The sequence below is a fragment of the Tiliqua scincoides genome, chromosome 2 (assembly GCF_035046505.1).
Source record: "Tiliqua scincoides isolate rTilSci1 chromosome 2, rTilSci1.hap2, whole genome shotgun sequence".
In the NCBI taxonomy this organism is placed as follows: Eukaryota; Metazoa; Chordata; class Lepidosauria; order Squamata; family Scincidae; genus Tiliqua; species Tiliqua scincoides.
This window is the reverse complement of record NC_089822.1, coordinates 208,272,284-208,299,922: the sequence shown is the minus strand read 5'-3', so window position 1 is coordinate 208,299,922 and position 27,639 is coordinate 208,272,284. Positions and strand designations below refer to the sequence as shown.

Below are 27,639 nucleotides of genomic sequence, written 5' to 3'. Positions count from 1 at the left end.
TTAGGAGGTGGGTCGGCACTTTTACCAGCACCTATCCCTCCAATCACCCTGGAAGAGAAGGAGACCCTCACCAGGCTACTGGCTTCAAAAGGAGCTACCATTCAAGAGCTGAACACCATCCGGAAGGCCCTCTCCTTGTTAAAAGGTGGAGGGCTAGCACGGGCTGCTTATCCTGCCCAGGTAGGTATGAGAAATGGTCCTTGCCTGTTGACTCTGAATGTTTTAAAGGGACACTGTTTACAACTCTTGGTCAAATATGGGTGAAATTGAAATAGGCTTGAAGTACTCATTTATGTTAGTGGGTGTAAATTTGTTTTGGTGATGCTGATGAGGTTCTAGGAAGGTATTTAAGCATCTGAAAGATGGAGGCATCCAGTTGTCACTATCACCTCTTGAAGGATCACCTCATCTGTGCATCACTCCAAAAAGAGCTTTTTTCCGGATTGCATTTAGGAACACAGAGAGCTGCCTTGTTCTATGTCAGACCTTTACACAAGAAGAGCCCCACTGGATGAGGCCAACCCACCTAATCCAGCTTCCTGTATCTCACAGTGGCCCACCAGATGTCTCTAGGAGTACAGAAGACAACAGGACACCTGTATCCTGTTGCTGCTCCCTTCCACCAGGCCTTCTGAGACAGACCTTTGATTCATCCAGCTCACTGTTGCTGTGACACTAACTGGTAGCAGCTGCTCAGGGTGCTCTTCATTGTATTCCTATGTCCATCATAGATTGGCAGCCCAATCCAACCTGAATCCTCTTCCAACCATTGCAGGTGTGCCAGGGAAGCGTGTGTTGCATCCTGTGATGGGGGGGGGCAGTTGGAGAGGTCTCCAGCAGCTCCTCAGGGTTTCAAACGGATTGGGGGACCTTCTGCATGCAAAGCAAGTGCTCAGCCATGGAGTTAAAATCCTGCCCCCTGCTGATCAAAAATGAAAAACAATAGAATCCAGCCTCTTAATGAAAGGAGGCTACTTTATTCAAAGAGCTGCAATTCTGCACTAAAAATATCAGAAAATGCAATCAAAAAATCCTAAATTAGGTAGCAGGATTTATGAAAATTGTGCATATGATTTGCATTAACTTATTGTGTGTGTTTTGCACAGTTGTGCACTGGTGAGGAAGGATTTTGAATTCTTTTAAAAGTTTATTTTTCTTATTTGTATACTTGTATGAACAACTAACAAGCAAAAACAAGCAAGCAAAAATCCTGTAAATGGATTGGTATTACAGACTTGAAAAGGTGAGCTATTTCTCATTGGAAAATGAGAAGCAGGAATCAGTTCTGTCAGAGCAGCCAAAAAAGGATGAAAGAGGCTCAGCACTTTCCGTAGCAGATATGATTGCTGTCTATACCAGTGTTTTGCTAGTGCTTCCTGCAGTAGAATGTGAATGATGCACCCGTGTCTTTAAATAATCATGTATGCCCATCCAGAAATCTCAGTGAATAATACTTTCACACACCTAGGAACTGCTTGAACGTTTGAATCTCCTTGGTCTGTGTGGCTCAGTACTGTGTATGCTGACTGGCAGTGGCTCCTTGGGGCTTCAGACAGGTCTGCCCCAACCAGGGATTGAACCTGGAATCTTCTGCATGCAAATCACATGCTCTGTCACTGAACTAAGGTCCCTCCCAAAAGAGAGAAGCTCCCACTGGTACATTTGCATAAATGTCATTCACAGCATGATTTTTAGGAGGAAAATCCTATTGAGTTCAGTGAAACTTACTCCCCAGCCAAATTGCTTTGCTTGGCGGCTTCTGTATTTTGCAGCAGAACATGTGAGGTGTCTTCTTTGAAACGGGTTGTTTCCAAGGGAAGCACTCTGTGAGGCGTAACCTACGGTGGCTTTTTCACCAATCACTGAATGATCTACATGCATGGGGAAACATTGCCTTCCGCTGCGGTTAAGGCCCAGATTGAGGACAGACATAACTTAATAGTGACAGGCTTTTGTGCTGCATGAACTGTATTGACCTATCACCTTCTTTGCTTCCAGGTGTTGAGCCTCATCCTGTCTGATGTCATTGGGGATCCAGTGGACATTATAGCAAGTGGCCCTACTATTGCCAGTCCCCACAGTGTCCAGGACTGCCTTCAGATACTGGCCAAATACAATCTGCTGAGCAGCCTGCCAGAGTCAGTGCAGACAGTATTCTCCAGCTCAGTCCCAGAGCAAAATGCTCTCACAGACTATTCCCATGTATACAACGTTGTCATTGGCTCTAACAGATTAGCTTTAGAGGAGGCCAAACGCGAGGCAGAGACTCTGGGTTACCTGACTGTGGTTGTGAGCAGTGCAGTGTGTGGCAAGGTCAGCATCGTGGCCCAGCTCTACAGCCTGCTGATCCAGCTTGTTTGCTTAAGCATCATGAGAGCTCCTGGAAATGACTCTTTAAAAGACAAGGTTAAAGCAGCTCTCTCAAATCTTTCAGCAGAGCTAGAGGTCCCAGATTTGAATCTCACCCATACTTTAGAAACTTTACCAGACTCTCAAGATGAAAGACCCATTTGTGTACTTGCAGGTGGAGAAACCACTGTGCAGCTTCAAGGGAATGGGAAGGGTGGAAGGAACCAGGAACTGGCTCTGCGAGTAGCCTTGGACTTGCACAGAGCTAAACTCACCGGGAATGGCACCTTCCTTGACGGATATGAAGTTTTCTTCCTCAGTGGTGGAACTGATGGACAAGATGGGCCAACAGAGGCAGCTGGAGCCTTTGCTAGCCAGGAGCTAGTGAATGAAGCAGCACAGGAAGGTCTAGATGTGGAGTCTTTTTTGAGAAATAATGATTCATTCACTTTCTTCACTCAGTTCAAAGGTGGGCATCACCTTTTGATGACAGGCTTGACAGGCACAAATGTCATGGACATTCATGCTGTTTTAATAAAAGCCAGACATGGTGAGTGAGTGATGCTTCAGACATTCTTATCCTTTTGCAGAGAAGAAAGAGCCTTGGAACCGTGGGCATATTTAGGCTGCATAAATTGGACAGTGCAGGCATCTGGACTTCCTAACATCAAGGAAGGTTTACAGCAAAGGAAGGCTACTTAGACACATAGTAGATATGTTATTTTCTTTCCAAGGTAGAGGTAGATGTAACCACAGCACCAGCATTCTGGATGTATCAAGGCTGCACTAGCGTCTTTCTGCCTGAGACTTCTCTAACAATAATGCATTTGTTGTAACAAACATTTCACTGATTTCTTGCATATAGCAATTAGCGTTTGATTGGTCACAGTGGCACTGTAACATGGCACTGTAATTATTGGGTTGACCTGACAGCAGAAAGAGATGAAGAGCACTTTAGAGATTAACAGCCTGATCTTCAATATGTTCACTGGAAATTCTGGTCCCCCTGGATTCAGGGTGAATTACTCCTAAGTAAGAGTGCATAGGACCAAATCCTGTTTACCTGATGGGTGAGCCTACATAGGCAACAGCCTGCTTAGCAGGTGTCTGAGTACTCACTCTGTGTTTCACCGGCCCTACTCCCGGCTAAGTATATATAGAATTGCATCCTCATTTGTTGTACTGGCTCCAGCAAAATCAACCAGTCTTTGAAGCAGCCAATTCTGCTCCTGTACTGTTAGTCGTATGCTTTAAATGCTTGTAATTTGCAGAGTCGGGACATTCAAACATTTTCCTATCTATTTGTCAAAGCAGCAGATTAGGGTGATGATACCAGTAAATGCTAGCCTTTTGATCCGGCAGTGCAGTCCACTGTGGGAATCTGCTGCCAGACATTGCTGGACTTTAGCCTAAGATGAAAAAAATTCAAGCTAATTAAGGAAGTTTAATGAAAAAAGCTTTTCAATCATACCCATATATTAGTATTATAATTATGTATCATTATATTAGGCCTGTGTGAAGGTATGGGGAAGTACAATATATGTTTATTCTGTATATTTCTTTTGGTACTGTGCAGCCATGGTGTGTATTAACCTGTTAATGTAACAGGATCAGTGTACAATGTCTGGTCTTACAGAATACCCTCTGTATTCTGTATGAATTCCACAATCTTAATTATATAGGGACTTATATAATTATATAGAATTATATAGGGACTCTACCAAAGATAATAAAGCATAACCAGTTACAAGGAGATAGGTCAATGCAGGGAGACAGAAATAACTCTCTATTTGAGTATTTTCAAGGTAGATGTTTTCTTAGTCACTGGCCTTGTAATTTGGAAGATGGTTTGATATTATGCTTGCTATTTGAAAAGATTGTGGAAAATAGATCCAGGCTTTTCCTGTCATTTACCAAATATTATACCTAGGAACACAGACAGGCCCTAGTTAAATACATGAATGGGCAGATAACTCTCCATCTAAATCTCCAAGGAGATGGAATGCTATCTGGGTAGATATAGTTATACAGTCTCCTCGGTTATTGCAATTAAAAAGTTGTTAGAGAATGGTATTTAATGTCTTACTCTCTAAAATTTATGAAAACTATAATGCTTAGAATTACTGCATATGTGAAAGAACTTACTTATATTATTGGGGATCCTGCTCCAAGGGAAACATTTTTGGAACCAATTTCTATATATAATTGATAAAATATTGAAGGTTTAATTGATATTAGATCCAAGATTATTGTGAATTAAAGACGTAAGGATGGTAGCCTTCCTATACAAGTAGCCATTGGACATATATTTGAGAAATGTTGGAAAGGAACACAGCTATACAGGTAGGAAAGAGGTTGGTTAACAGTCCAATCCTAAACTGCTGGTACATGGCCTGCGCTGCATCCAATGCAGTTTAGAAGCAGGCTGGAGATCTTGGGTTAGGGGATATTTTCTCCCTTACCCCGAGTAACACCCCAGCCACACTTATGAGGCTGTATCAGACATTTTCAACCGGTGTGCCGCAAATGGTCCCCAGGTGCGCCGCGGGAATTTGGGAAAGGGTCATTTATCAATAGGACCATTATGGGATGTGAGCCCCCACTGACAGCACAGTGTGCCTTGTCAGTTGTCAAAAAGTTGAAGGTGTGCCTTGACCATTTTAGTGCCTTGCCAGTGTGCCGCGAGCTGAAAAAGGTTGAAAATCACTGGGCTATATAGTTGATACAAATCTGGGAAGCCCATATAGGGGTGCTTGACCTGGGAGCGGGGTTAGGATACAGTGGAGGAGGCCTTAGTCGTTTTAGTCCCTTAGGCCCTATCCTTCCTGTTCTGCTCTCCCTTGCCCCAAACCGGCCACTCCCCATCTCCAAACCACCCTCCCTACTACCCCCGTGCCCCTTGGCATGAACCTACCTCTGCAGGCCTTCATGCTGGCCATGCCAGCCCCCAAGTACACTCTGAGCTGGTGCAGGGACACCTGTGCAGGCTCAAGTTACTGTTAGGATTGTGCTGTAAGTTAAGTAAGCTGTGATGAATAAATGTCCTTGCATATGGTTAAAAGACCATCCCATTGAATAGGTATCAGGAGGAATGAGAAGCTTTCAGAGTTTCTTGGAATACTGAGCAAAACGCAATTATAGGTAACCATACCCTTTGTAATAACATTCATGTGCTCTATTATGAATCCCAGTAGAAATCTAGGGTTGAACCAATACTATTCTAATATTGTTTAATATTGTCCTCATAATTAGTTTATGTTTGCATGATGGAATCTCCTTTTACTAGAGTTACAGCTTAATACTTTATTGCTATTAACCTTGTTTTTATTTCTGTCAGCACAGTTTTAATACCTAACACTGTTGTTCTAACACTATCTTAACCACAAATCGTTATCTACCTGTATCTGGGCATGTGGTCAAATGGAGGCAACTACCTTGCATGTGTTGTTATTAGTGGGGTAGCCTATTGTATGCTGTTTTACCCAAAGCTGGCTCTGATGGTGAGAAGCATACTTAGCTCAATCTTAGCATAACAGAAGACCTCTGAAAGAATCTAATTTACCCCAGATTCTGGGAGAATATGCATTTTAACCTTTGATCTTAAGAGTCATTGCTTAGCATCACAGCAGAATGTATTGTCACCACACTTTGGGATGTGTGATATGAAAAATAGTCCAGATGTAGTGACACAATTGTAACGTGACCCTGTGAACTTTTGGTCACCCTTTGTGATGGCATTTTCTTGCTAGTTGGAATTTCATGCGGGAGTGCATTGTGCTGCATCAATGGTGAAAACTCTCCATGTATTATTTCACAAGCTGGCCAAAAAGCAATGCAGCCTCAAGTTTGTGACCTTTTTAACTGTATACATTCAGAATTCACTGTCATTCTGATTAACTTCTTTAATCCCACAAAACAAAAGCAAGAAAGCCTGCTGAGGCAACTGTTCTGATGCCAAATTGCTGCAGTGCAAAATGCAGGCCAGTTTGTCTGTTCCAGGACAAAATAGTGAACAAAATCAGTCTTTGATCGGTCTTTGGTCTTTTTTTGTCACATAATGGCTTATGTGAATGGGTCATTATCACAGGAGATTTGAGAAGTACATACTCCGTTCTCCAGCTTGCTCTCATCCAGCAAAATTGATAAATAGAATTAGACTGGCAAGCCAGTCTTTAACATGTTTACTTGGAAGCAAGTTCCATTAATTTCAATGTAGCTCAGTGCAACATTGATCACTGATTATTGGTTATTGTTCACTGATTAACATTTTTCATTATAACAGAAACAAATGTTAATAGAGGTGAAGTATAATTAAATTAGAACAAAAATGCAGAGATGTAACTAGGGTGAAGCCTGAGGAGCACCTGCTCTGGACGCTACACCAAAAGGGGATGCATGATGTCCCTCAGGCTTCGCCCTAGTTACAGAGGAGGTACTGGTGGCTTTGTGCTTCCTCTTCCTTCTCTATCAAAGAGGAGCCTCCATAGGAGAAGGAATTGGGGGGGGCACAAAGTCGCTGCAGCAAGCGACTCCTCCTCCTCTGGGAACCCCATTTACCATCCACATTGTGCAAAGTATTCCTCTGTAAGTTGTATGTATCACTTGCTCTTGAGATGCTGATTGCAGTCCTCAATATCAAGTAGAGAGCAAGATTTTCAAGGCTGTAAAACCAGTTGCATGCTGAATCTAAGCCCATTTTACGTAGGGCCCGTAAGTCCAAAGTAAAAATGCTTAGAATCACAGCCTCAGTTACTCCAACCTCACTGCTGATCCCAACATACCTTTAAATCAGTTTTCCCACTGCCTGTTCAATTGTTGGACTCTTAGTTACCAAGCAGGAATACTTTCTCTGAATTAGAGTTCCTGCATTGATGACCACACTGCTCAGATGCCCTTAGGCATTTCCCCTTCTTTATGGAAGCTGCTTTTCTGTGAGCATGTCCTGCACCCTTGGGCAGATATTAAAATTATCCACCCATATGTTCAGAGCCCAATCACATGGGTCCTTCCCATGAAAACACTGATTTCTTGGGAAAGATTCCCACTATCACATCTCTAACCAGCTCAGGTAATTGAAAACACCCAGCTGCAATTCATAAAAAAGCAGTTCCCATCCAAATGTTCACAACTAGTTTGCTTTTCCAGTAGTTCAACAAAATGATAAAGCATTCAGCCTGAGAGAATCCGATCTGAAAACAGTATCTTTGAACAAGTATATTTCATGGGTACAATACACAACTAGACATATATTGCATCTAATCAAGATGTAGAAGGAAAAGCAAGGCTCTTCAACCCCCCCTCCCCAAAAGAGCCACTTTTTGCAGGTTCCACCAGAGATGGCAGCTGTGTACACGCATGGGCAGCCCCCCCCCCCGCAATTGGGACTTTGCTCTGCATGCAACTAATTTTACTTTTTTTTATTTTTCACATTTTTATACTGCCCTTCCTCCAAAAAGCTCAGGGTGTGTACACAGCTGCTCCCCTCCTTTTGTCCTCACAACAGCCCTGTGAAGTGAGGCTGGCCCAAGGTCACCCAGGAAGCTTCATGGCTGAGGGGAGATTTGAACCTGGATGTTCCAGGTATAAGCCCACCTCCCAAACCACTACACCACCCTGGCTCTCACTAACATGTGCCCCTTTTGAAGGGCCAAGCAACCCGCCCACAGGTGCACAGGTGGAACCATCTCTGCTTCCAGAAAGGGCAAGCCATTGGGTGTAATGCCACATAGTCACTATTGACAGTAGAATAAAGCAACCACCTGTTATATAGTGAAATATCACCAGTGGCACTAGTATCAGTTATTGAAAAGCACTTCATTAAAGGTCAGGAATGGATCTTCTGTCTATTAAGATTTATAATCGGGTATATTTAATTCCCGATATTTAATAGAAACTGCGTTCTCTCTGTCTCTTTGCTCATTGAGAAAGGACCCGCAACCCTTTCGGTGGCAGAATCCCTTAGAAAACTTGTCTTCTTGCCATATCTTTATGAGAAACCTTATAGGGAAGAAGCTCTTTGTATCAGAGACATGCAGCACGCCTTCTCTGTTGGGCCTGTCGCTACAGGTTAAGATAGCCTGAGAAGGCTACCCTTCTTGTAAGGGGGAGGGGTGTTAAAATTCCCCCATTTTATTGTACTTCTGGTTATGCTACTGTGATATCACAAACAGGCCTTCATATATGGATGCTAGCAGGCAAAACACTGGCCTACAGGCCTCATTCCCACTTTGGTCAAGCTCAGACTCTTGGTTGTGTATTCCCTCTTCTCCTCTCACAATCACACATCCTGGAAGGAAACTGATAATCCTACTTGTATCTCTAGCTGAATGAAACTCAGTAATCCTGTCAGATGGTTTTCCATTATATCTTCAGTTTGTGTTTGCTTTCGTGAATGCAATTTCAGTAACTTCTGTATTTTGTACCAAAACATTGGAGTATACCTGTATTTTGCATTAACTTAGGTAAACCTCACTTAAAGTTGCTATTCATCCTCTGGCACCAGAGAGTGAATATGCATTTTAGCTGACACTGCTAGTCCTGTTTACCTGCATTCTGGTTGATTAAGAGGAATTCCCTCCATTCACACCCAAGTTACCTACTGATACATTAAAAGCAAACACCCTAAGTTACACATTTATCCCCCAAACATTCTGCTTACACATAAGCAACTTTTCAAGATCCTTAAATACTAAAAGGGTTTGAATAGCAAATGGTCACTCTCCTGAGTGCCCAAACATGGAGTCACTCTTGCGAGTGCCCTAACACAGGGTCACTCTCCGGGGTGTCCACACACGCTGCTCACAGAAACTGCTGCTCACAGACCAGTCAGGTAGCTATGCCTTGTGCTTTGAACTCTTTCTCTTCCCTCACTCCCCTTGTTCCCTTCTCTCCCCAACTTTAGCTAGCAGAGCAGGGATCCCCGACATCCTTCACTACCATTCCCCTTTCTGATTTCTTTGGGTGCACCAAATACACTCACACAACACTATAGGACACTCTGGTTATGGCACTACAATAGTCCTTTACTGATTTCTTTTGGATATCTATGCTGTGTCCCTTTTAATAAAGCTGTAATCGTTTATTGGACTATTTCTCTCAGTCTCTTCTTTAAGTAAAGGGAATTTCTGCAGAACGCTGGTTAGCATCCAGTCTAAGGTCCCAGTGTTCCAATAGAGCAGGTATGCTAAGTCCCCTAAACAACTAAACCTAGCTCATTTGGTAACTGGGGTGGAATTTCTCCGAGTTTTGTGCTGCCATACATATTATGCACGGACAGAATATCGGGAGAGGAACAGCAAACTTTATTATTTTCTTCCTAGCAGTACAAATTAGCTAACCTCACAGCTGACCTGGGTTGGTGGGAAAAGAAGCTTGGCTTACTCTTTGGAGGACGTGTCAAATAAAAGCAGGAGAGAAGTTTGCCAGTGGAGTTTCATATATACCACTAAAGGTATTTTCCATCTAAGCATAATCCTTGTGGTGGTATATTGCAATTCCTAAATAATAGTAATATTTTCTAATGTGTTTTGCTGCCTGTGCCTGCTTAAAACATGAAACGCACCAGAAATTTGACCTATGTATAAACAGTTCTAAGTAGAATTGGGATGAGACCAAACATATTTCACCCCACTCCAGCAGCTCTTCCTTGACAAGTTCTGTTTGTTTCCATCAGCCGTTGCTAACTGTAGCAGTGGTAGCAGGCTTCCTTTGGCAGGATGAGGACGGCCCTAGAAGCACATGGGGACTATATGTGCTCCCCACTTGCTGTCACAAATAAGTCATCTGCTTGGGGAAGCTCGTATTATCCCTGTGCAATGCGAATCTTCGCAGAAAAGGAATTAAATGTGAGTACAGAAGTTGGGTGTTCAGGGCAAGACAAAGAGTTCTTGCTAAAATTAATAATTCAAGTTTACTTTAAATCAGTCCTCCCTGCAAAGGAGGGTCTAAGTCCATTTGTATGAATAGATTTCCCCCTTCATGTTTCTGAATGTCCCACAGCAGTAGCCTCAGGAAAAAGAACCACAATTTATTTTATATCAGCAAAGTTCTTCATTAATCCTTGGACATGTTGCTTGCGCTCATTCTCAGATTCACAAAGCCCTTGCTGCATCTACTCCTCCAGGGTAATCCATGAGCTGTTAAAATAGTGTACATTTCACTAACAGAATCCCTCAGTTTTTTGTTTTTAAATTGGAAAGTTTCACTGGTGATTAAAATACATTCCTCTCGTGAAGGGAAAAGGCAGATAAAAAAAGGTTAGATGAAAGGATGCAGCTGTTTGAAGCACACTTTACATCAGTGTTCACTTGGCTCCTTTTCTCCCCTGCATATTTTTCTTTTCCAAATCCCCTTTCCTTTAATGAGGCAAAGGCAGGAATGGGGGAAGTTGGTCAAGGACAATGAGACTATAAGAGCACTTTTACTTTTCAAACATACCCTGTGTATACAGCTCCAATTCTTATTGGAAGGCTAAGGAGAACAGAGAAAGCTTCCAGGGGAACAAAATAAATATCCACCTGCATCTTGCTTTGCCACCATAGTCCTCAGTCAAGGGCGTTTTTCTTTTGGAGGGAGCAGGAAGTAGGTATCTGAATAGAGTACATGCCTAATCCTGATTGTATCTCAATAGAGAGGGGCAATTTTTGTGCTAAATGCACAGGACTTTGAGTACTACATGTTATACACAAATTAAAAATGTTGTGTCCAAGCTATCTTAATTTTGTGCAAAAGAAAAATCAAACTAAATTCTTGAATCTGTTATTAGTTCTGCAAATTGCACAAAATTTTGGCAGCTGCTTCAGTGCAATTAAGGAAAAAAAATTCTTACATAAGCCCAACTTCTCAGTGATCAAGTAGCTAGGGTAATGATATCATGGCACCGCACAACCAATCAGATTTGGCCATGTAATTACATCACTGAGGGCAAATGAAGCCTTCGCACTTCCCTTACTCTGAAAATGGGGGAGTGGAAGTATGTTGTCATACTCAGCTGGACTGCTGCTCTCAGTTTTGCTATGTTACCCTGGTTGCCTTGCAAAGGGGGACATACGCATCTAAACCACAAGTGAAGATTTTTGCAATTCTTTAGGAAAGATCACTGTAAGGGGCACTTCTTGTTGGAAGTGAAAGAGTTTGAGAAAAGCAATCTTCTCTCCTTTGGGCGCAACCGTATAATGCCCAGGCACATTCAAGTACACCTTTGCAGACTAGGGCTAGACAACCTTGTTTCTAAAAATTGAAGAGTTGAGAGAGACAGAGATTTGTGTCTTCCTGTTTTCCCATTTGATAAACTTTCTTGTTCATTATTTCTTTATGTTATTTAAGCTGGTATTGTGTTTACGGCAGCGTGACTATGATGTGTGTGTTTGTGGTGCCTCACCCAGTTGTCATCTGTGTAGCTAGCAGGCTGGGCAGTCTCCTAGGAGCCCAAACACGCACCCATCTTGACAGCCGCTTTACTCATGACATTTGTTGTGGCCTCCACATGAAATGTAGGTACCCAAGTGACTTGTTATGCGCGAAACTAGTGTGTTCATTGTGTGATGGTTTTCATTATTTGTAATGAAAATATACTCATTCCATTCCATTTGGGGATGCACATTGTACTTCCTGCCTGCTGAGGAAAGCCTCTGTGGCCGCCAAAGAAGTGTGGAGAGTCCTGTTAATACAGTGCATTGTTACTGCAGGTTCATGCCTGTTACAAACCTCTGTGCTTCCATTGCCAAGCACTGCCAGTCAATGGTGAGCAGGAAGTAAAACACACACTCCTGCATGTACAGCCACTGGTGTAATGATAGCAAATTAGACACCCACATCCTTACTGATCATTTATTTATTTACTTATTTTATAATATTTACACTCTGCCTTTCCCCTTTGAAACAAAGGCCCAAGGAAGCATCCAATCCAATAAAATGCCAAGACAGCAACAATAATAACAATAAATAACAGCAGAAACCAAACCAAGATATCATAACAGGGAAAAGATACAACAAAACCAAAGCCCTGGTGGAAGATCAACAGGGAAGCTTCAGCATGTAAATCAGCAAGGAGGTCTTTCTCCTGATGACCACCAATGAAGCCTCAACTAATGGTGGCACAGCCTCTTCATATGATCTCAGGGAACAGACCATCTCATATGCTAGGAGGTGATCCTTCAGATACCCCATCCTAAGCTGTGAAGGACTTCAGAGAAAAAACACTAGCACTTTGAATCATGTCTGGAAACAAATGGGTAGCCAGCACAGTTAAAGGAGCACTGATCTTACAAACTGCCTAGTGTCCATGACTACATGAGCTGCCCAGTTCTGCACCAATTTAGTTTCTGAATGTTCTTCAAGGTCAGCCTTATGTAGACGGTGTTACAGTAAACAAGTCTTGATATCACCAGCACATGCACCACTATTGCACCAACCTAAGCAGGGCAAGGGCCCCCCTGACCACTGCTGTCAGTTGACCATTCAAGAAGAATCAAGGAGTACCTCCAAACTGCAACTCTGTTTCTGTGGAGTGAGTGCAATCTCATTTAGAGCCGCTGGTCTGATACCTGCATGCAAGAAGACAGTCATTTTGTCTGAACTTAATTTCACTTGGTTAAACATTATCCAGTCCCCCAACCAACCTCAGGCAATAATACAAGACTTCAACAGTTTCCTCATCATTTGGTAGAACAGAGAAGCTGAACTGAATGTCACTAATAGGCAGGTGACACCCTATTCTGAACCCCTGGATCATCTCTTCTGGTGGTTTCTTGGAGATGCTAAATAACATAGGGGACAAAATGGAAACTTGTTTCATGCCACAGGCCAAAAGCAAGGGCAAAGTTCAAGAATCTCCTAATATCATCATATGGGACCTCTTGGCCAGAAAGAATCATAGGCACCATGAAACAGTGCCTCCAAGCCCTAATCTAGCTAGGCAACCAAGGAGGACACCATGGTTGGTGGTGTCAAAAGCAGCTGAGAGGGCCATAAGGATGAACAGGTCTTCCTGTTAAGTCCCTGGTGTAGATAATCTACCAATGCATGCAAAGCAGGGAGTCATCTTTGTGCTATGGGGTCACTCAGGAACAATGGCCCTGGCCCTCTCTTCTTTCTAGAGCAGTGTTCGCTAAACTACAGCCCGTAGTTTGGAACAGCCCTTCCTGTTGTGTCCAGGAACTGTTCCTTCCAGGCAGTTGTGTCTGCCTGGAAATCTGGGCGCAAAGCCTGCTGGGGTGATGAGCAGCAGATGTGACTGTCCAGAGTAACATTCTGTATAGATCGGCTGGCAAGATCAGCAGCAGCATGACAAATGGTAAGGGCTGCTCAAAACGGGGAGGGCTTTTCCATTGCACAGCCATAGGCAGTTTGAGAAGTATTAATCAGCAGAATGCTAGGGGGCAGGGCCAGAGGCAACTGATTGGCTTTGTTTTTCTGAGCTCTTGCAGGTGCCTGATCTTGTCTGATCTCGGAAGCTAAGCAGGGTCAGGCCTGGTTAGTACTTGGGTGGGAGACAGACCACATGGGAATACCGGGTGCTGTAGGCTTATACCATAGTCTTTCGAGACTGAAGGTTGCCAACCAACCAGAAAGCTCTTGGGAAAGCATACTATTTCCTCCCAAAAAACCATGGCTCTGAGGAGATCTGAGGATCTGTGATCAGGAGAGATTCAATCCTACAGATGGTGTATGGTTCCAGAGAAGAAGCGTCCAGTCAGGGGCTGTTTTTCTCCAAGGGAACCCAGCCATCAATGTCCGTGTTGGTGAGGATTCATCTTGAAACCAAGCTGAAGGCCCCAGGCAGGGAAAGACATTGGAAGAACTAAGTGAGTGTTATTCTGCTGTGTGTGTCTGGCACTGATTGATTAATTGACTGCCTGATTAAGCTTTTGCCCGAGGGAAGAAGAAGGAGGGGCAGATTTTTCCCTCTGGGAAGAGGAAAGGGGGGGAGCCTTTCTCCTTTCACTTGTTTGCTTGTGTGAGAAGAAGCTTTGGAGGAGATTTGCTGAGCTTGTTATGGAAATATATGAGAACATAACTCTAACTTTACAAATCTAAAACTCATTGGATTATAAATTAATCGTTTTGGAATATAAACTCTGCTTTGGAACGCTCAGTTTCGTTGTCCTGTGGAGATCTTGGAGTGCCTGTGGAGAGGGCTGGAGATCTGCAGTTCTTTGTTTTGCAAGAGTGGTTTATTGCTTTGAATTTCTCTCACTATCTTCTGGAAGGGAATGTGGATGATATAGCAACAAACGTAAGCAATAAAGTCAAAACAATAAAATAAGAATAGAACATCGGGGACATCTAGTGGATTTAAAAAGACATTGCAAGGATAAGAACAGGATTTGACAAGTGAAATGAGGACGATATGCTGAGAACATCTAGTGGCATTAAAAATATTGCAAGGAAAAGGTTCATTTGACTTAAAATTTCCTTGTGTTGGTTTTTATGGGTGAACAGTTGATTTCTTGATGATGTGATATATGGGTAACTGATAGTGATATACAGGAAAGAAGACCTAAGGAAGAAAAAGGATGACAGGAAAAGGAGCAAAAGTTAGGGGCTCTCCCACCCTGGAGTCAAGCTTGGGAAAACTAACACAAGAGGAACTGAAAGGGAAAGATTGGAAGCAGACACTACAAGACAATATAGAAAAATTAGTGGCGAAGGGACAGCAGCACACAAATCAATTTCTGCAGGTTCAAGCTAGTCTGGATGTTTTAACTACACAACTAAATGATCTGAGTGTGCAACTGAAAGCTGTTAGAGGCCAAGCAGATGAGAATACACAAAAGATTAGAAAATTAGAAGACAACAAAAGATCAATCTAGAATACTGGAGATAGAACAGAACCAATATGATGGAGAGGCAACTTTAATGGAAATTCAGATGGAGAGTGCAGCTCGAGTAGTGAGAATACAAAATGTACCAGAACAGAAAGGGGAAGATACAAGATGTCTGACTAGTGATTTAATATCAGAGTGGATCGACACGCCATCCAAGGAGCTACTCATGGATGTGGATTCAGTGAGAAGAGTGAGCACTTTTTATCTAAGAAAACATGAACTACCAAGAGAAATCCATGTGAAATTCATCAGAACCTTTTACAGAGATAAAATATTGAAGATCTCACAGGAAAAGGAATGGATGGTGGAGGGTAGCAAAGTGAAAATTCTGAGACATGTCCCATGGAGAGTGTGAAAGAAGAGAAAAGAATATGAAGAGCTAGCAAAATTCTTAAGAGGAAAGCAAATACCATATAGATGGCTTCTCCTGGAAGGTATGTTTTTTCAATTCCAGTCACAGAGATATAAAATAAATTCAACAATGAAAGCAGAAATTTTTTTGAGTACAGTGATGAAAGATGAGACGAGAAACGAAGAAACTGAGGAAGAGGAACTGAGAAGAAAAGAACTAGAAAGTGTAGAAATGGAGCTGGAAGAAATCAGATGATTCAGAGATAACTGAGAAATCAGAAAAGGAAGAAACTAGAGGGGCAAGGAGGCATTCACTGATAGCAACAAGAAGAAGACAAAAAGAGAAGATATGGTGGACATGTGAAAAAATGCAAGTATATTGGAAAATGGTAAGGAAACCAATACAAGAGATTGTTGGATTTATGATATCGCTGAAACCAGAGTTATTTTTGCTTAATATTACCTTAGATATTATAGATAAAGAAAATGATGTGTATTTAGTTATTATGATATTAACTGCTGCAAGGATTTTAAATGTTAGATACTGGAAAGATATTAAAATTCCAATGAAAGATGAATTAATAGAGAAAATAATGAATGTGGTGGAAATGGATAGAGAGATTTTGGATCAATAGCGCAAACCAACACAGAGCAATGGAGACTATTTTATGCTTGGTTGAAAATGAAATTGTAGATGTATGAGATAGGGCATTTAGATGAATATATTGTATGAATACATACAATATATGTATTATACAGGATATGATATGATAGATAAATGATATTAAGAGGCTAAACTAGAAGAGGAACAAGACTAGAAGATATGTATTGATTGATTAGATATATTGATATATGATTGCTTGCACCCTCCAACGGTGTGTTTCTGTGTTGTTTTTTTCCTTCTTTGTGTTGTGTATTGAGTTTGTGTTTATGTGTTTGTTTATATTTGTTGTTTGTTTTTATTTTGGAAAATAATAAAAAAAATTTAAAAAAGAGAAGTATTAATTAGTAATTAATTACTGTTGAAGAACATTCCTGTAGTGTGGTGTCAATAATTTATGTTTTCATTTGTCTTCATTACAAAAGGGGCTAACAGCTTGTTTACAGGGCTCTTGCAAAGAGGGGAATATTAAGAACTGCAGAATATGCAAATACCACAGTGAGAGAGAGCTTAAATATAGCAGAGAGATTATAGAGATACCCAACATTCTTTTGTGCTGCGGCCATGTGAACAAAGCAAGCCACATTTCCTACCTTGCATCTAAATAGCTGAGACTTTCATTGCTATTTTCATGATTTCTAATGTGATTTGTTCCAAACTAGCCCAGCAGGGCAGAACATGGGCACTTCTTGTGTGACGGACACATCTTTGGGTGTAGGCAGAGGAATTGTGGAAAGAAGATGGTGAATAGGTGGCAGGCTGAACTTGGCTTGTGAGGCAACTGTCTGCTCAGCACTCTTCCCATGCTTTTCATGGAGTTGAGGGTGGTATGATAGAGCCATCATTGCCCATGATGTGCGCTTACCCATTCCACCATTACCTCCATTCAAATGACTTTTGTAGTACAGTACTTTAAAAACCTACAATACTGTTTTGACCAGGAAGCAACAACAGCTGTGTCTCCCATATCACCTTCAACTCTCTTAAAAACAATTGCAAATCTCCAACCAAAAATGTCACTCTGGTAAACTAACCCCAGGAGCAGGAGACACTTTGCAGCACCTTTCAGAAGCTGATTTCACAGCACAAAGGTACAGGGGAGAGAGAGAGAGAGAGAGAGAGAGAGAGAGAACTGAAGATAAGAAGGATCTGTGCAGCCACACAGCTCGAAACCAAGCTTGGCATAATTGGAGTGACGTCATTGCCAAGCATTTGCTGACACCACCATGCCACCTTGCAGCCAGGAAAGGGTACTTGCCGCTGTATGGACCCTTTAATGCAGGGAACTCTTACTGTAATGCCTATTAATCTGGGCCAAACAAGAAAGCAAGACAAGCAAGGCAGAACCCTGAGTTAAACTGTCTACTGGGCAGACTGCAGTAAATACACATTCTACTTCTGGTAGGACATGGTCCAGTGGGGAGAGGATCAGCCACACAACAGCTGGCAAAGCACTTTCAGAGGGCTGAGCTCATTTTTGTAAGTAGAGCACTTGTGGCCAAATAGTGCTAATGGTTGGGGATAAGTAACTACCTTATTAACAGTGGAAGCTTTTGGCACTAAATTAAAAATCTTGGCTTCTAGCCTTGCCACTGCTCAGGCCTCTTAGGAGTCATTAATATCCCTGCTCCCCAGCATTCCTATTATCGCATCATTAAGGATCAGATAATGATAGTGTAGATAGTTTATTCTGTGCAGAGGCTGATTAACGGCTAATATTTCACAAGGTGTTAATGGGGGCTTTCTTTTATGAAGTGAGCAGAAGGAGTTCTCCTATAATCTCTTCTGCAAACTGTGTAATTTTACCCATTTTCACTAACATGACAGATTTAACACATACCTTTAAAAGAGCCCCCGGTGCCTCTTGAGAAACGGGAAGGACTGTGCAGCAGCTGCAGCAGCGATAGTCTTGCTGAGGAATTCTACCTGCACACCTCTCCGTAATGCCACATTCTAAGTCTGCACAAAGGCTGAGAGCTCTTTGCCGGCAACCCAGGTAGGATCCTTTGTCATCAACATTTTTTGGTCAGAATGGCCCAGCACTGAAACATGTTACGTGAAGTTTTTAGAGAGAAAGGTTAGTCCTTGGGAGAGCTGGCACTGACCTTAAAATGTCAACTAGGGAGCAACTTCACCAGTGAGAGAACAATGACCCACGTCAAAGGCAGCAGGGACACGAATCTTGAACCATTGCATTTCTTGTCTTTCTTACACACACACACACATGAAAGTTACTTCTTTTCTGTGTTTATGTGTAACACCAGATGCTCCTCTCACCCAGTGATGATAGAGAACTACTTCAGAAAACTGCTTAGAAGTAGAGGCTTGAACATACTGCTCCAGGCATGTTTTCTGTAGTTGAAAGTCAAGCTTCTTAAGGAGCATTGCTGTTGATGACTGGCTGTGAAAAAAATGTGTTTGAAGAGAGTGTGCACAGAAATAGGGTCTGTTTTGAAAGGCAAAAAGATAAAGCAGATAATCACTATTCCCACTAGCCCTTTTAGGGCAAGGTACCCAGTTTCACCTTGACCCATCATGGCTGGACCAAAGAGTAACTAGGCACCTTGCCCTAAGTGAAAAATAATTCTAGTGTGGACGGGATCGTTCTCCCAAGAACAAGCTAGTCCTCATTCAAACTGGATTGAGATCTAAGACTTCAGAGGACACTCAAGTCTGTGACCGCTACGTTCTTGGGGGCTCTGATCATATTCTCGGATTCCTCTTTTGTTTTAAAGCCTGCTTCAGGGGAAGACACAGAAACTGGGGAATCTTGCATTAATGAGCCTCTATGTGGCTGAAAAACACACAGGATTCTCACACCTCTGGGTTTATCACGTTTGCAGTACAGCTGAGATGTTGCAAAGGTTTAGAAGACATCTTATCAGAGTGTGGGTGACAGGGGATCTGCCTCCTTCATTCCCTCCATCTAGAGGGTGTTGACTAGGTGCCAAGAGTCTTCCTCTTCTTATATAGCAGAGTGGCATATGCTTGCATGAAGCAACAACTCAGAACAAGAAGCCACATATATACATATTTACTTGCTCAATACTTCTGAATTGTCAGATGTATCTGAAGGGGCAGGCCCTACAAAAAACACATTTTGTCTGTGCCCACACCTAGCACCATTGCCCAAGTAACCTGCACTGGTGCCTAGTTCATTACAAAAAGAGGACAGAGGAAGGCAATTGTTGAGATAAGGGAATAGATGAGACCAGTGCACAGTAGCGAACACTCACAGAGCCTGCTCTTCCCTTGTTTGCAACTAATTCCAGTGCTAAGATCTCTAACAGAATTCTGCTCAGCTTGGCTTTCAAAGGTGAGCTAACCAGGACCCCTGCCTGTTTGCAAACTGGCATCCTTTGTTGCAAACCCCCAATGTATTGCACGGCTTCAATCCCTATATGAAATTAGCAATATAATCACATAGGAATAAAAAGCCATAAAAGACAATGGGGCAGGTGGCATATCTTTAGTACCAGTTGGGCCACTGGAAAGAAATCAATCATTGTATGAGCCCTTCACTGCTGCCCCTCACCTTCTCTCACCTTTCCACTACAGTGGCTGTCATTCCACAGCCTTTTTCTCAAGCACTCACCATACATTTCACAACGGAACTGACGAAAGAGGCAGACTGAGGCTGGATTGAAGTTGTCCAATCAGTTGATTTCCCCTTGAAAGCCAGTGATGAGAGATAACACAACTCCCTGAAAGACAAATTAAACAGAACAAAGAGCATTTGGTGGGTGTGGCAGTATCAAGAGAAGACACAGACAAAGGAATAAGAATGGACTGACCACAGGAACAGGGACACTAAACTTTGCTGTGCACTGAACACCCTTTCTCCTGTACAGCATATATTTATTCATGCCATGCTGCTTTCATGCCTTTCTTATACTCTTGTAACACCTCTACATGGTGCTGTAACAACCTCAAGGAAGGGCTTTCCCAATTCAGCTTCTCTTTACATGGATCCTGTATCACATTTTGAAAACTGTTACCTGCAACTCCAGAAATTTTAACACAATGTGCCTCAAATAATCTCAGGTTTCCTGAACACACTAGCGATTTACATCTCTGAAAAGGAGGCAAAAATCACCTTTTTGTCCAAGCAACATTTTATAAATTGTATTTAAAATCCTGCTGAGGAATATTGGCTGCCATGTAAGACACAGTTAGTTATGGGAATAGAAAGCTCTTTTAATGGCCAGACAGCTGCATCATTTTACAAATATAACATAAAGGACTCAATATTAAAAGCAACAAAACTCCCACCGTATAAATGGAAATAAAACAAAATCCTCTAGAGTAGGGGTTCCTAACCTTTTTACAATTACAGACCCCCAATGGATTGCCCAATATACTGTGCAGTTCAGGACAGGATTGGACCAAAAAGCAAACTAATTCATATGGCACAGAGTAGACCCCTTTAGGCTGTCAGGTTTATGTCAGCAAAAGAGCTGGCATGTCAGCTGGCATGGATCTGTATAGGCTCAGAAAGGACTATGAAGCGGCAGAAAGGGTAAGTAAAAGTTATCATTATTTACCTCTTCTGGCCAGCCTTGCCCCCAGCAGCTGCAGGATGCTGTGCAGTGAAGGACAGGCATGGGCCAAAAAAGCTAACTGATTCATATGCACCCTTACAAACCTCAAAAATTATTTCATACCTAGGATACTTACAGTGCAATCCTAACTTGTGCAGGAGCAGGAAGGCCAGTGGGCCTGCGCTGCATCCTGTACAAGTTTGGGGCCAAAAGTGGCACAACCCAAGGCAAGGGGAAAAACTTTCCCCTTATCCCATGATGCACTGCACTGGCCCCAGTGGGTCTACTTGGATCTGCGCCACCTCCTGAGGTGGCGCAGATCCGAGTAGAACGGAGCAGCCAAAGGTTGCTCTGCACAGCCTAGGAATGGGGTCAGGATCTGGCATAATTGCTTGATCCTGGGCCTGCCTCCCACTCCCCACTTGCCCTCCCTCCATCCTGAAATGCCTCCTCCCCGTCTTCCCCACGCCTCCCCCAGACCCTTGCGTAGGATGAGCTTGGCCAATGCAAACTTACCCTGCTGGGCCTGGATCTGGTGCAGGAAGGCCAACGCAGCTCCTTGCACTGGCCTCCCTGACTCCTGAGGCTGTAAGGCACGCTGGCGACACCCCCAGGTTGGCACAAATGACTTGTGCTGGCCTAACTCGGGGATTAGGATTGCACCCTTAAGTTCCAAACCTTTCCATATACCCAACACTGAATCCACAGACACTTTTTTTAATTGAGAAGCAAAAGTATAATACTCCCATCAGCAACTTTTGTAAATTAAGGGCCCAGTCCTATCCAATTTTCCAGTCCTGGTGCAGTCGTGCCAATAGGGTGTGTACTACATCCTGTGATGGGGAGGCCTCTTCAAGGTATGGGAACATTTGTTCCCTTACCTTGGGGTTGCATTGTGGCTGCACTGGTGCTGGAAAGGTGGATAGGATTGGGCCCTAAGTCTGCAGGATTTAGTAGCCCTCAGAAATTTTAACTAGCCTCACTGTCAGTACATATTCCATATTAATAATCTGTGGCAAATTGAAATATCAGAAAAAAAAAGGATCTGAAACTTGCACTCTTGTTATTCCTGATCATGTATAACAATCTTTATTTACCACAGCCTATTTACAAGTCTGCTTTTCAATAAGGTTGTCTCAATGTTAGTCAACAGACAAATGTTAAATGTGCATATATTTAAACATAAAGTAGGTTTGCAGACACCAATACTTGGCAATAATATTTGAATATTATAGCCCACTCACTCCTGGCCTTAGACACATTCATGTCTGAAAATGATGAAATCGCACATACACACCTCTGCTTTTAGACCAGAGTTCATTTTTTTAAAATGACAAATGGAGACAGAGATTGGATGCAGGAAAATGGCAGCTGTTCTTAAATCAGCTGCCCAAAAAGGGGGGGGGGGTAGCTGCTTCATGTGATTTGAAGATAAGGCTAGCCAGAGAGCCCACCTATTATGACAACAGTGGAGGCAGGGGAAACTGAGCAAATAGCCCACAGACAGAAAAGGCTGACTAGGCCCCATTTCACACAGCAGTGAAAATCCCCAGAAAGAGAGCATCCCTGTTCATCCCTCTTCTATCTACCCAGTATGACAGGGTGAAAATGAGAGCCCAATTTCCTATCACACTAGCAGAGCAAGCTGTTCCAGCAAGCTGTCAGCACCTGGTACACACTCGTATCGGACTAAATCCCCTGGCAGCCCATTAGAAGCTGCTCTAGGCTGGCTGCAGGATATCTTGACAGGAAGCCAGACAACAGAGTGAACAAACACAGATATTCTGTTAAGAAGGTGTGTGTGGGAGGAATGAAATCTGGGATCTATTACTCTCTTAGAGTCCGTTTGATGACTACTTACAGGGCTGCCTATTTCCAGAAACAGTGCAGGGGAAAAAACTCTAATGGGTGACCTGTGTGTGTGGGTACATGTACCTTGCATACACAAACACACAGGCGCATGCATGCCTGTCTCCATGGTCTGAAAAGGACAAACATGCCGTCCTTCTCCCCCTCCTTTGTGTCTGGGATTCTCATTAGCAGAAGCAGGGAGAGTAGGTCATTTCTCCTCCACTTATTAAGAAAGGCCTACAGGGGACTCTAGCTGGCCTCTTTGAAAAAGCAATAGCTCAAGAACAGTCACCCCAGGATTCCAGTTTGCTGGAAACAAAGATGCTGCCGGGTGGCTTTGCTGCAGAATTACTCGGCTTGATTTGTATCGGCTCCTCTTGTACTGATTTAAAACCTTCACCTCCCTTCACCTTTCTGATGGAATATGTGAATGTTCGCAGCCACTGATTAGTTGGAGCCCTCCCTTTCTTGGGACCACGATATACGTTTACAATTGCTGAGGGAAATGCTAGTGTCGCACCAGTGTTTTCTGAAGCGAACCCCTGACGTGTGGAAGCAATGCATGCATCTTTAAACACGCGTGTTTGTGCATTTAAGAAACCTGGAAGTAACACCAGCACTTCCCAGAGCAACTACCTTCTGACACACTCTTTTATTGGCTTTATCAACACACATAGCTAGTATACGTAGAAGCTGTATTTTTATATATATACTGAATCTTAATTGTGGATGCTAAGTAAGCCTTGAAAAGTAGTGTCGTTTCATGTCATGTATGGAAAGAGGCAAATGGTTCCCCTGATGAGATAAACAAGCTTGAAAGAATTAGCAGGAGTTGGGCAAGAACATCTGTACTCTCACACAAATATCTTATATTTGGTCCAGTGGGAACTTGAGATATTCCTGGCAGATTGTGCCCTAAATTGGTTTAATGTTAAACCAGAATAAGCTACAGCCTATTGCTTTCCTCACATCAGGTGAGCAGCAGCCATTATATTAAGAATTTCAGTCCGTTAGTCTCTTCCAAGGAAGGGCCGGGCAGCAAACAAGACTTGCCAAAAATAAACAAGTTCCATCACTACTACAGTAATAGCCCCCTGAGAGATGCATCCCATCACTGCTGTCAAAAAGGTTATGATGGGTTTTGTGAAGTTGAAACAAACTGGTCTTTTTCATATAGTGGAAAATAACAAAAGCGTCACATTATGAACCCACTGTTTGTAAGAAATCATAGGAAGCAAGATTATGGCTGCAAAGGCCAAGATGGTGTTTGAAATGCAAAAAAAAATACGCTTCCAATCCACTATGTATACAAAACATGTTTCAGTTCATGAGCTTTTTTATTCTGCATTTCCTAGTTATCTGTGACCTCTGAAGAAATCCAAATCTAGAGTGAAATAGCCCCAGGCAAAAATGGCTTTCTTCTTAAGTTGTATCAAAAACATGGCCTCTGAACCCTGGGAATCACTAGGAAATTTCCAGTGCTGCTGTGTCCAGCTTCTCCACACAGCTTCTCCCCTGTTCTCACCAAAATCTGTTTTACAGTCAACCTAATCCGATTGGCAGCACACCTGGACTGTCACAAAGGATTTTACAGAGCTCAGTTTGGAACTTGTTTCCTCACACTCAGGTTGACCACTTCTGCTGGGCTGCCCCACTGGTGGAACAAGCATCCGTGGGTGCTAACTGCCTTAAGGCAGTTGTAAGTCTTCACGTACACATCATTAGATCCCCCTGGACAAGCAGAAGCAGGTAAATTGGTGGGGAAGAAGGGACAGAGTGGGGGAGGGCAAAATGGGAGGGGAAGGTGGAACGAGACCGTGAAGGGGCGGGTGGAACAAGAAGACAACGGGGCACAGGATGGGCGCATTGGTTCAGGAAGGGGAAAGGTCTGGTAGCAGCAGTGGCTGCTGAAACCTAGCTCCCTTCCTGGACTCAGTCCTGCAGTGTGAGACCACACAGACCTGCGCCAGCAAGTTTGCTGGTGCAGATCCAAGCAGACCCCTCCGTGCTGTGGAGGCTTACCACAGTGGATAAGGGAACAGATGTTTCCTTACCCAGAGAATACCTCTGCAACTGCTTCTCCCACATGATACAGCAGTAGCCATTTTGGCATCGCTGCATCAGCAGGGAGAATAGGATTGTGCTGTATGTGATGTGCTGACATTTATTACCTAAATGGGGCAATTTTTCCCAGGAATTAGGCAGGGTGGGTGGGGCACAGAATGGACAGATGTTTGTTGAGGTGCTTCATAAGCTACCAAAACTGCCTGCTGCACTAACTCTGCATAGGTAATAGCGACATGACAAAGCTGAGAGGAACTGTTGCTGAGAGGAACTGTTATGGCCAGACGTATATGAGGAGCAGAGCTTGCGGGGGGGAAAGTGTCATTTTAACACAGTGAGCTTTCTGACTTTAACTGCCCTCAGAGTCTGTTTAAATTAATGAGATACGTCTCTAACATGCTGGCTCGCTGCCTTGGGAAACTGAAGATAGGGAGCTCTGTGGACGCTGCAGTCCAGACAACCTGCTGTTTCTTTGATATCTCTGGACATCTTGCCTTGGCCCAGACTCAATCCATTCTTGAAAGAGAGGGAAAACTCTAGGTGGAAGAAATAAACACTTCTGTCAGCCTTGCTTCTCTCTGCAGAGCATTAAAGCAGCAACAATAACTATTTCAAAAGAAAGAAGTGGGAAGGGAGGGAGAAAAGAATCCTGCCAAACTTCTCTTTGAGGAGAAGTTGGAATACACCAAGCAGCATCCATTTCAAAGCTACATCAAAGGCCAAGGAGTTTGAGTATAGGTGGACATCCCACACATAGGCCAACTGTTGAAGACTCTAGATCTGCAGGGGAACAACAGGAGAAATAGCCATTACCAAAATATGGGGCTACCACTCCAAACTGTGACTCCGTGTTGAGTTTCCCTTCCTTTGTCTTGTAACATGTAGTAATGAAACGTGATATATCACCATGCCATGCACTTTGCCCCCATTGCTGCCAGTGATACGGGGCTAAAGCAGGGAAAATGCATCATGTGATAATATCATCTCACATTTTTCACTACCACACATTACAAGGGGGTTGAAGGGGAACTAGACCCTGGTCTGTTGTGTACAGCATAGCTCAGTACTGAGGGGTAACATTCAAAATTGTTTTGATGAACTCAGTTCTCTCCTTCTACCTTTTTACTGTCATGGATTTTTCCAAAAATGAGTTTACCAACATGGAAAAATGGGTCAGAAACTATAGTTGAGAAGGACAGAACTTCTCTTTCTGTACACTGCTCCACATGACCCCATTCCTTGACTCAGTACGATCCTACTGTCCACCAACCAGTCTTTCCATCCACATCTCAGACTGTTTTTTAAAACATTCCCCCCCAAACATTAAATTTCACAGTAGAGAAAATATTGAGTAATATGAATTGCTTAGTCCTGTTGATTCCAGTCACAGATTCCAGTCACATTCTCGTTGTAGAATTTTTTTTTCCTTTTTCATGGATTATATTGGCTATTCTGAAGAGAAGGCTCTCCCAGCAAAAATCTGCCACCATGCCATAGACCACAAGAGTCAGGAGAAAAAGAATGAACTCTGTCACTGTGATTTGCTCAGTTTTGCCTGTGTTCTTGTCCTTAGTTCTGTGGGCACTATGATGCATCAAGAAAAGATGTTAACAGCCCTATGAACTAGTGAACCTGCCCCCTGGAAGAAAGTGAGAAGCACCCTGCATACCAATGAAGATGTGGTCCTTGTGACACAAAACACCTTCTTTGTTCTGTACTGCTGCATCAACTGTTTGTTAGGTCAAAAGAAAATGCCATTTCCATGCAACTTTCTAGCACTTTGTAGAAATGGGTTTCACCTCACCAAAAGCAAAACTCAATCAACCAAGAAATGACATAGAAGCAACAGACTTTCCCAAGTGCAGGTTGTGAGTCAGACTATTAGTATTTCACCACAGGTGTAACATTAAAACTTAAAGAGACAAGATGGTTAAAAAGGTCCATGGAGCCTGGATTCATCCAGAACCAATGAAAATGACATAAACAAAATCCAGAACAGGGTTTCATATGATGCCCTGTGTCAAGCAAGAAAATAAGTGACCAAACCCTGCAATAATATTGAAATTATTATGCTTGAATATGCCAAAGCACAAGTGCCAAGATGCCAACATCACTGCAATCCTGTACACACTTACCTGAGAATATGTCCCACTGAACTCAATGGGGCTTACTTCTGAGTAGGCATACATTGGATTGGGCTGTTAGAGCTTTGTTAATTTAGGAGATATTGGGGAAGGTAAAAAATATACTCAATATGGTGATTACATGAAGTCAGAGAACAATTTGGAGAGTGAATACAGGAGAGAAGAATACAGGAGCCATGACAAAGAATATTCACAGGCAAATAAGGGAAAAGATACTTCACACACTGCAAATTTTCCACATCATCACCATTTCCATGCAGAAAATTGCAGCAATCCCATCTGTACAGCATCATGTGTGATAAGTACAGATGCTTCGCTAGCAGTTGACATTCACCGAGAATTACAAAGGAAGTAGTGAGACAAAAGGTACATTAACACAGTGCATATGGCTTTGTATCAAATCATGTGTACAATCAAAATGCTATGACAAAAGATGACAGAATCATCAATGATAGAGATGGCACATTACCTTGTGTGCCACATTAGAACCATTTGTGCTAAAGGATAATGGAGGGAGGACATCAAGTCAGAACCAATGAACAATGAGAAAAGATGTTGGCATTATAAAAGTGCAGCTTGGGAAAGCCTCAAGAGAGGATATTCGACCAACAGAATGACTGAGGGCCTGATCCTGAGCCCAGTGCGCTGGCTTACCACTGGCACACACTGTCGCACTGGGCCCTTACTATGGGCCCAGCACCAGAGCTAGCCCAATACTATAGGAGACTGTCAGATGATTTATTTTGTTTTTATCCTAAAACACATTTAACAAAGAGAATTATTCTGGGATTTTTCCAGTAAACGAGAACACTAATGTTCATTTAACATGAGTCAATGATCTGTCCAACTTG

General features: G+C 42.8%; 1 protein-coding gene across 6 annotated transcripts in view; it reads left to right on the top strand.

The window, feature by feature from the left end:
- The window catches only part of GLYCTK (glycerate kinase), a 173,122-nt gene that overhangs the window by 20,262 nt on the left and 125,221 nt on the right, over positions 1-27,639 (top strand). For 5 of the 6 annotated variants that reach the window (XM_066613936.1, XM_066613932.1, XM_066613937.1 and 2 more), the window contains exons 4-5: positions 5-180; positions 1,999-9,435. In XM_066613936.1, the coding sequence (XP_066470033.1) occupies positions 5-180; positions 1,999-2,907 (1,085 nt within the window). In that variant the 3' untranslated portion in view covers positions 2,908-9,435. Of the gene's footprint in view, positions 1-4; positions 181-1,998; positions 9,436-27,639 lie in introns of those variants that run through there. The other variant, XR_010793703.1, reaches the window with a different exon arrangement.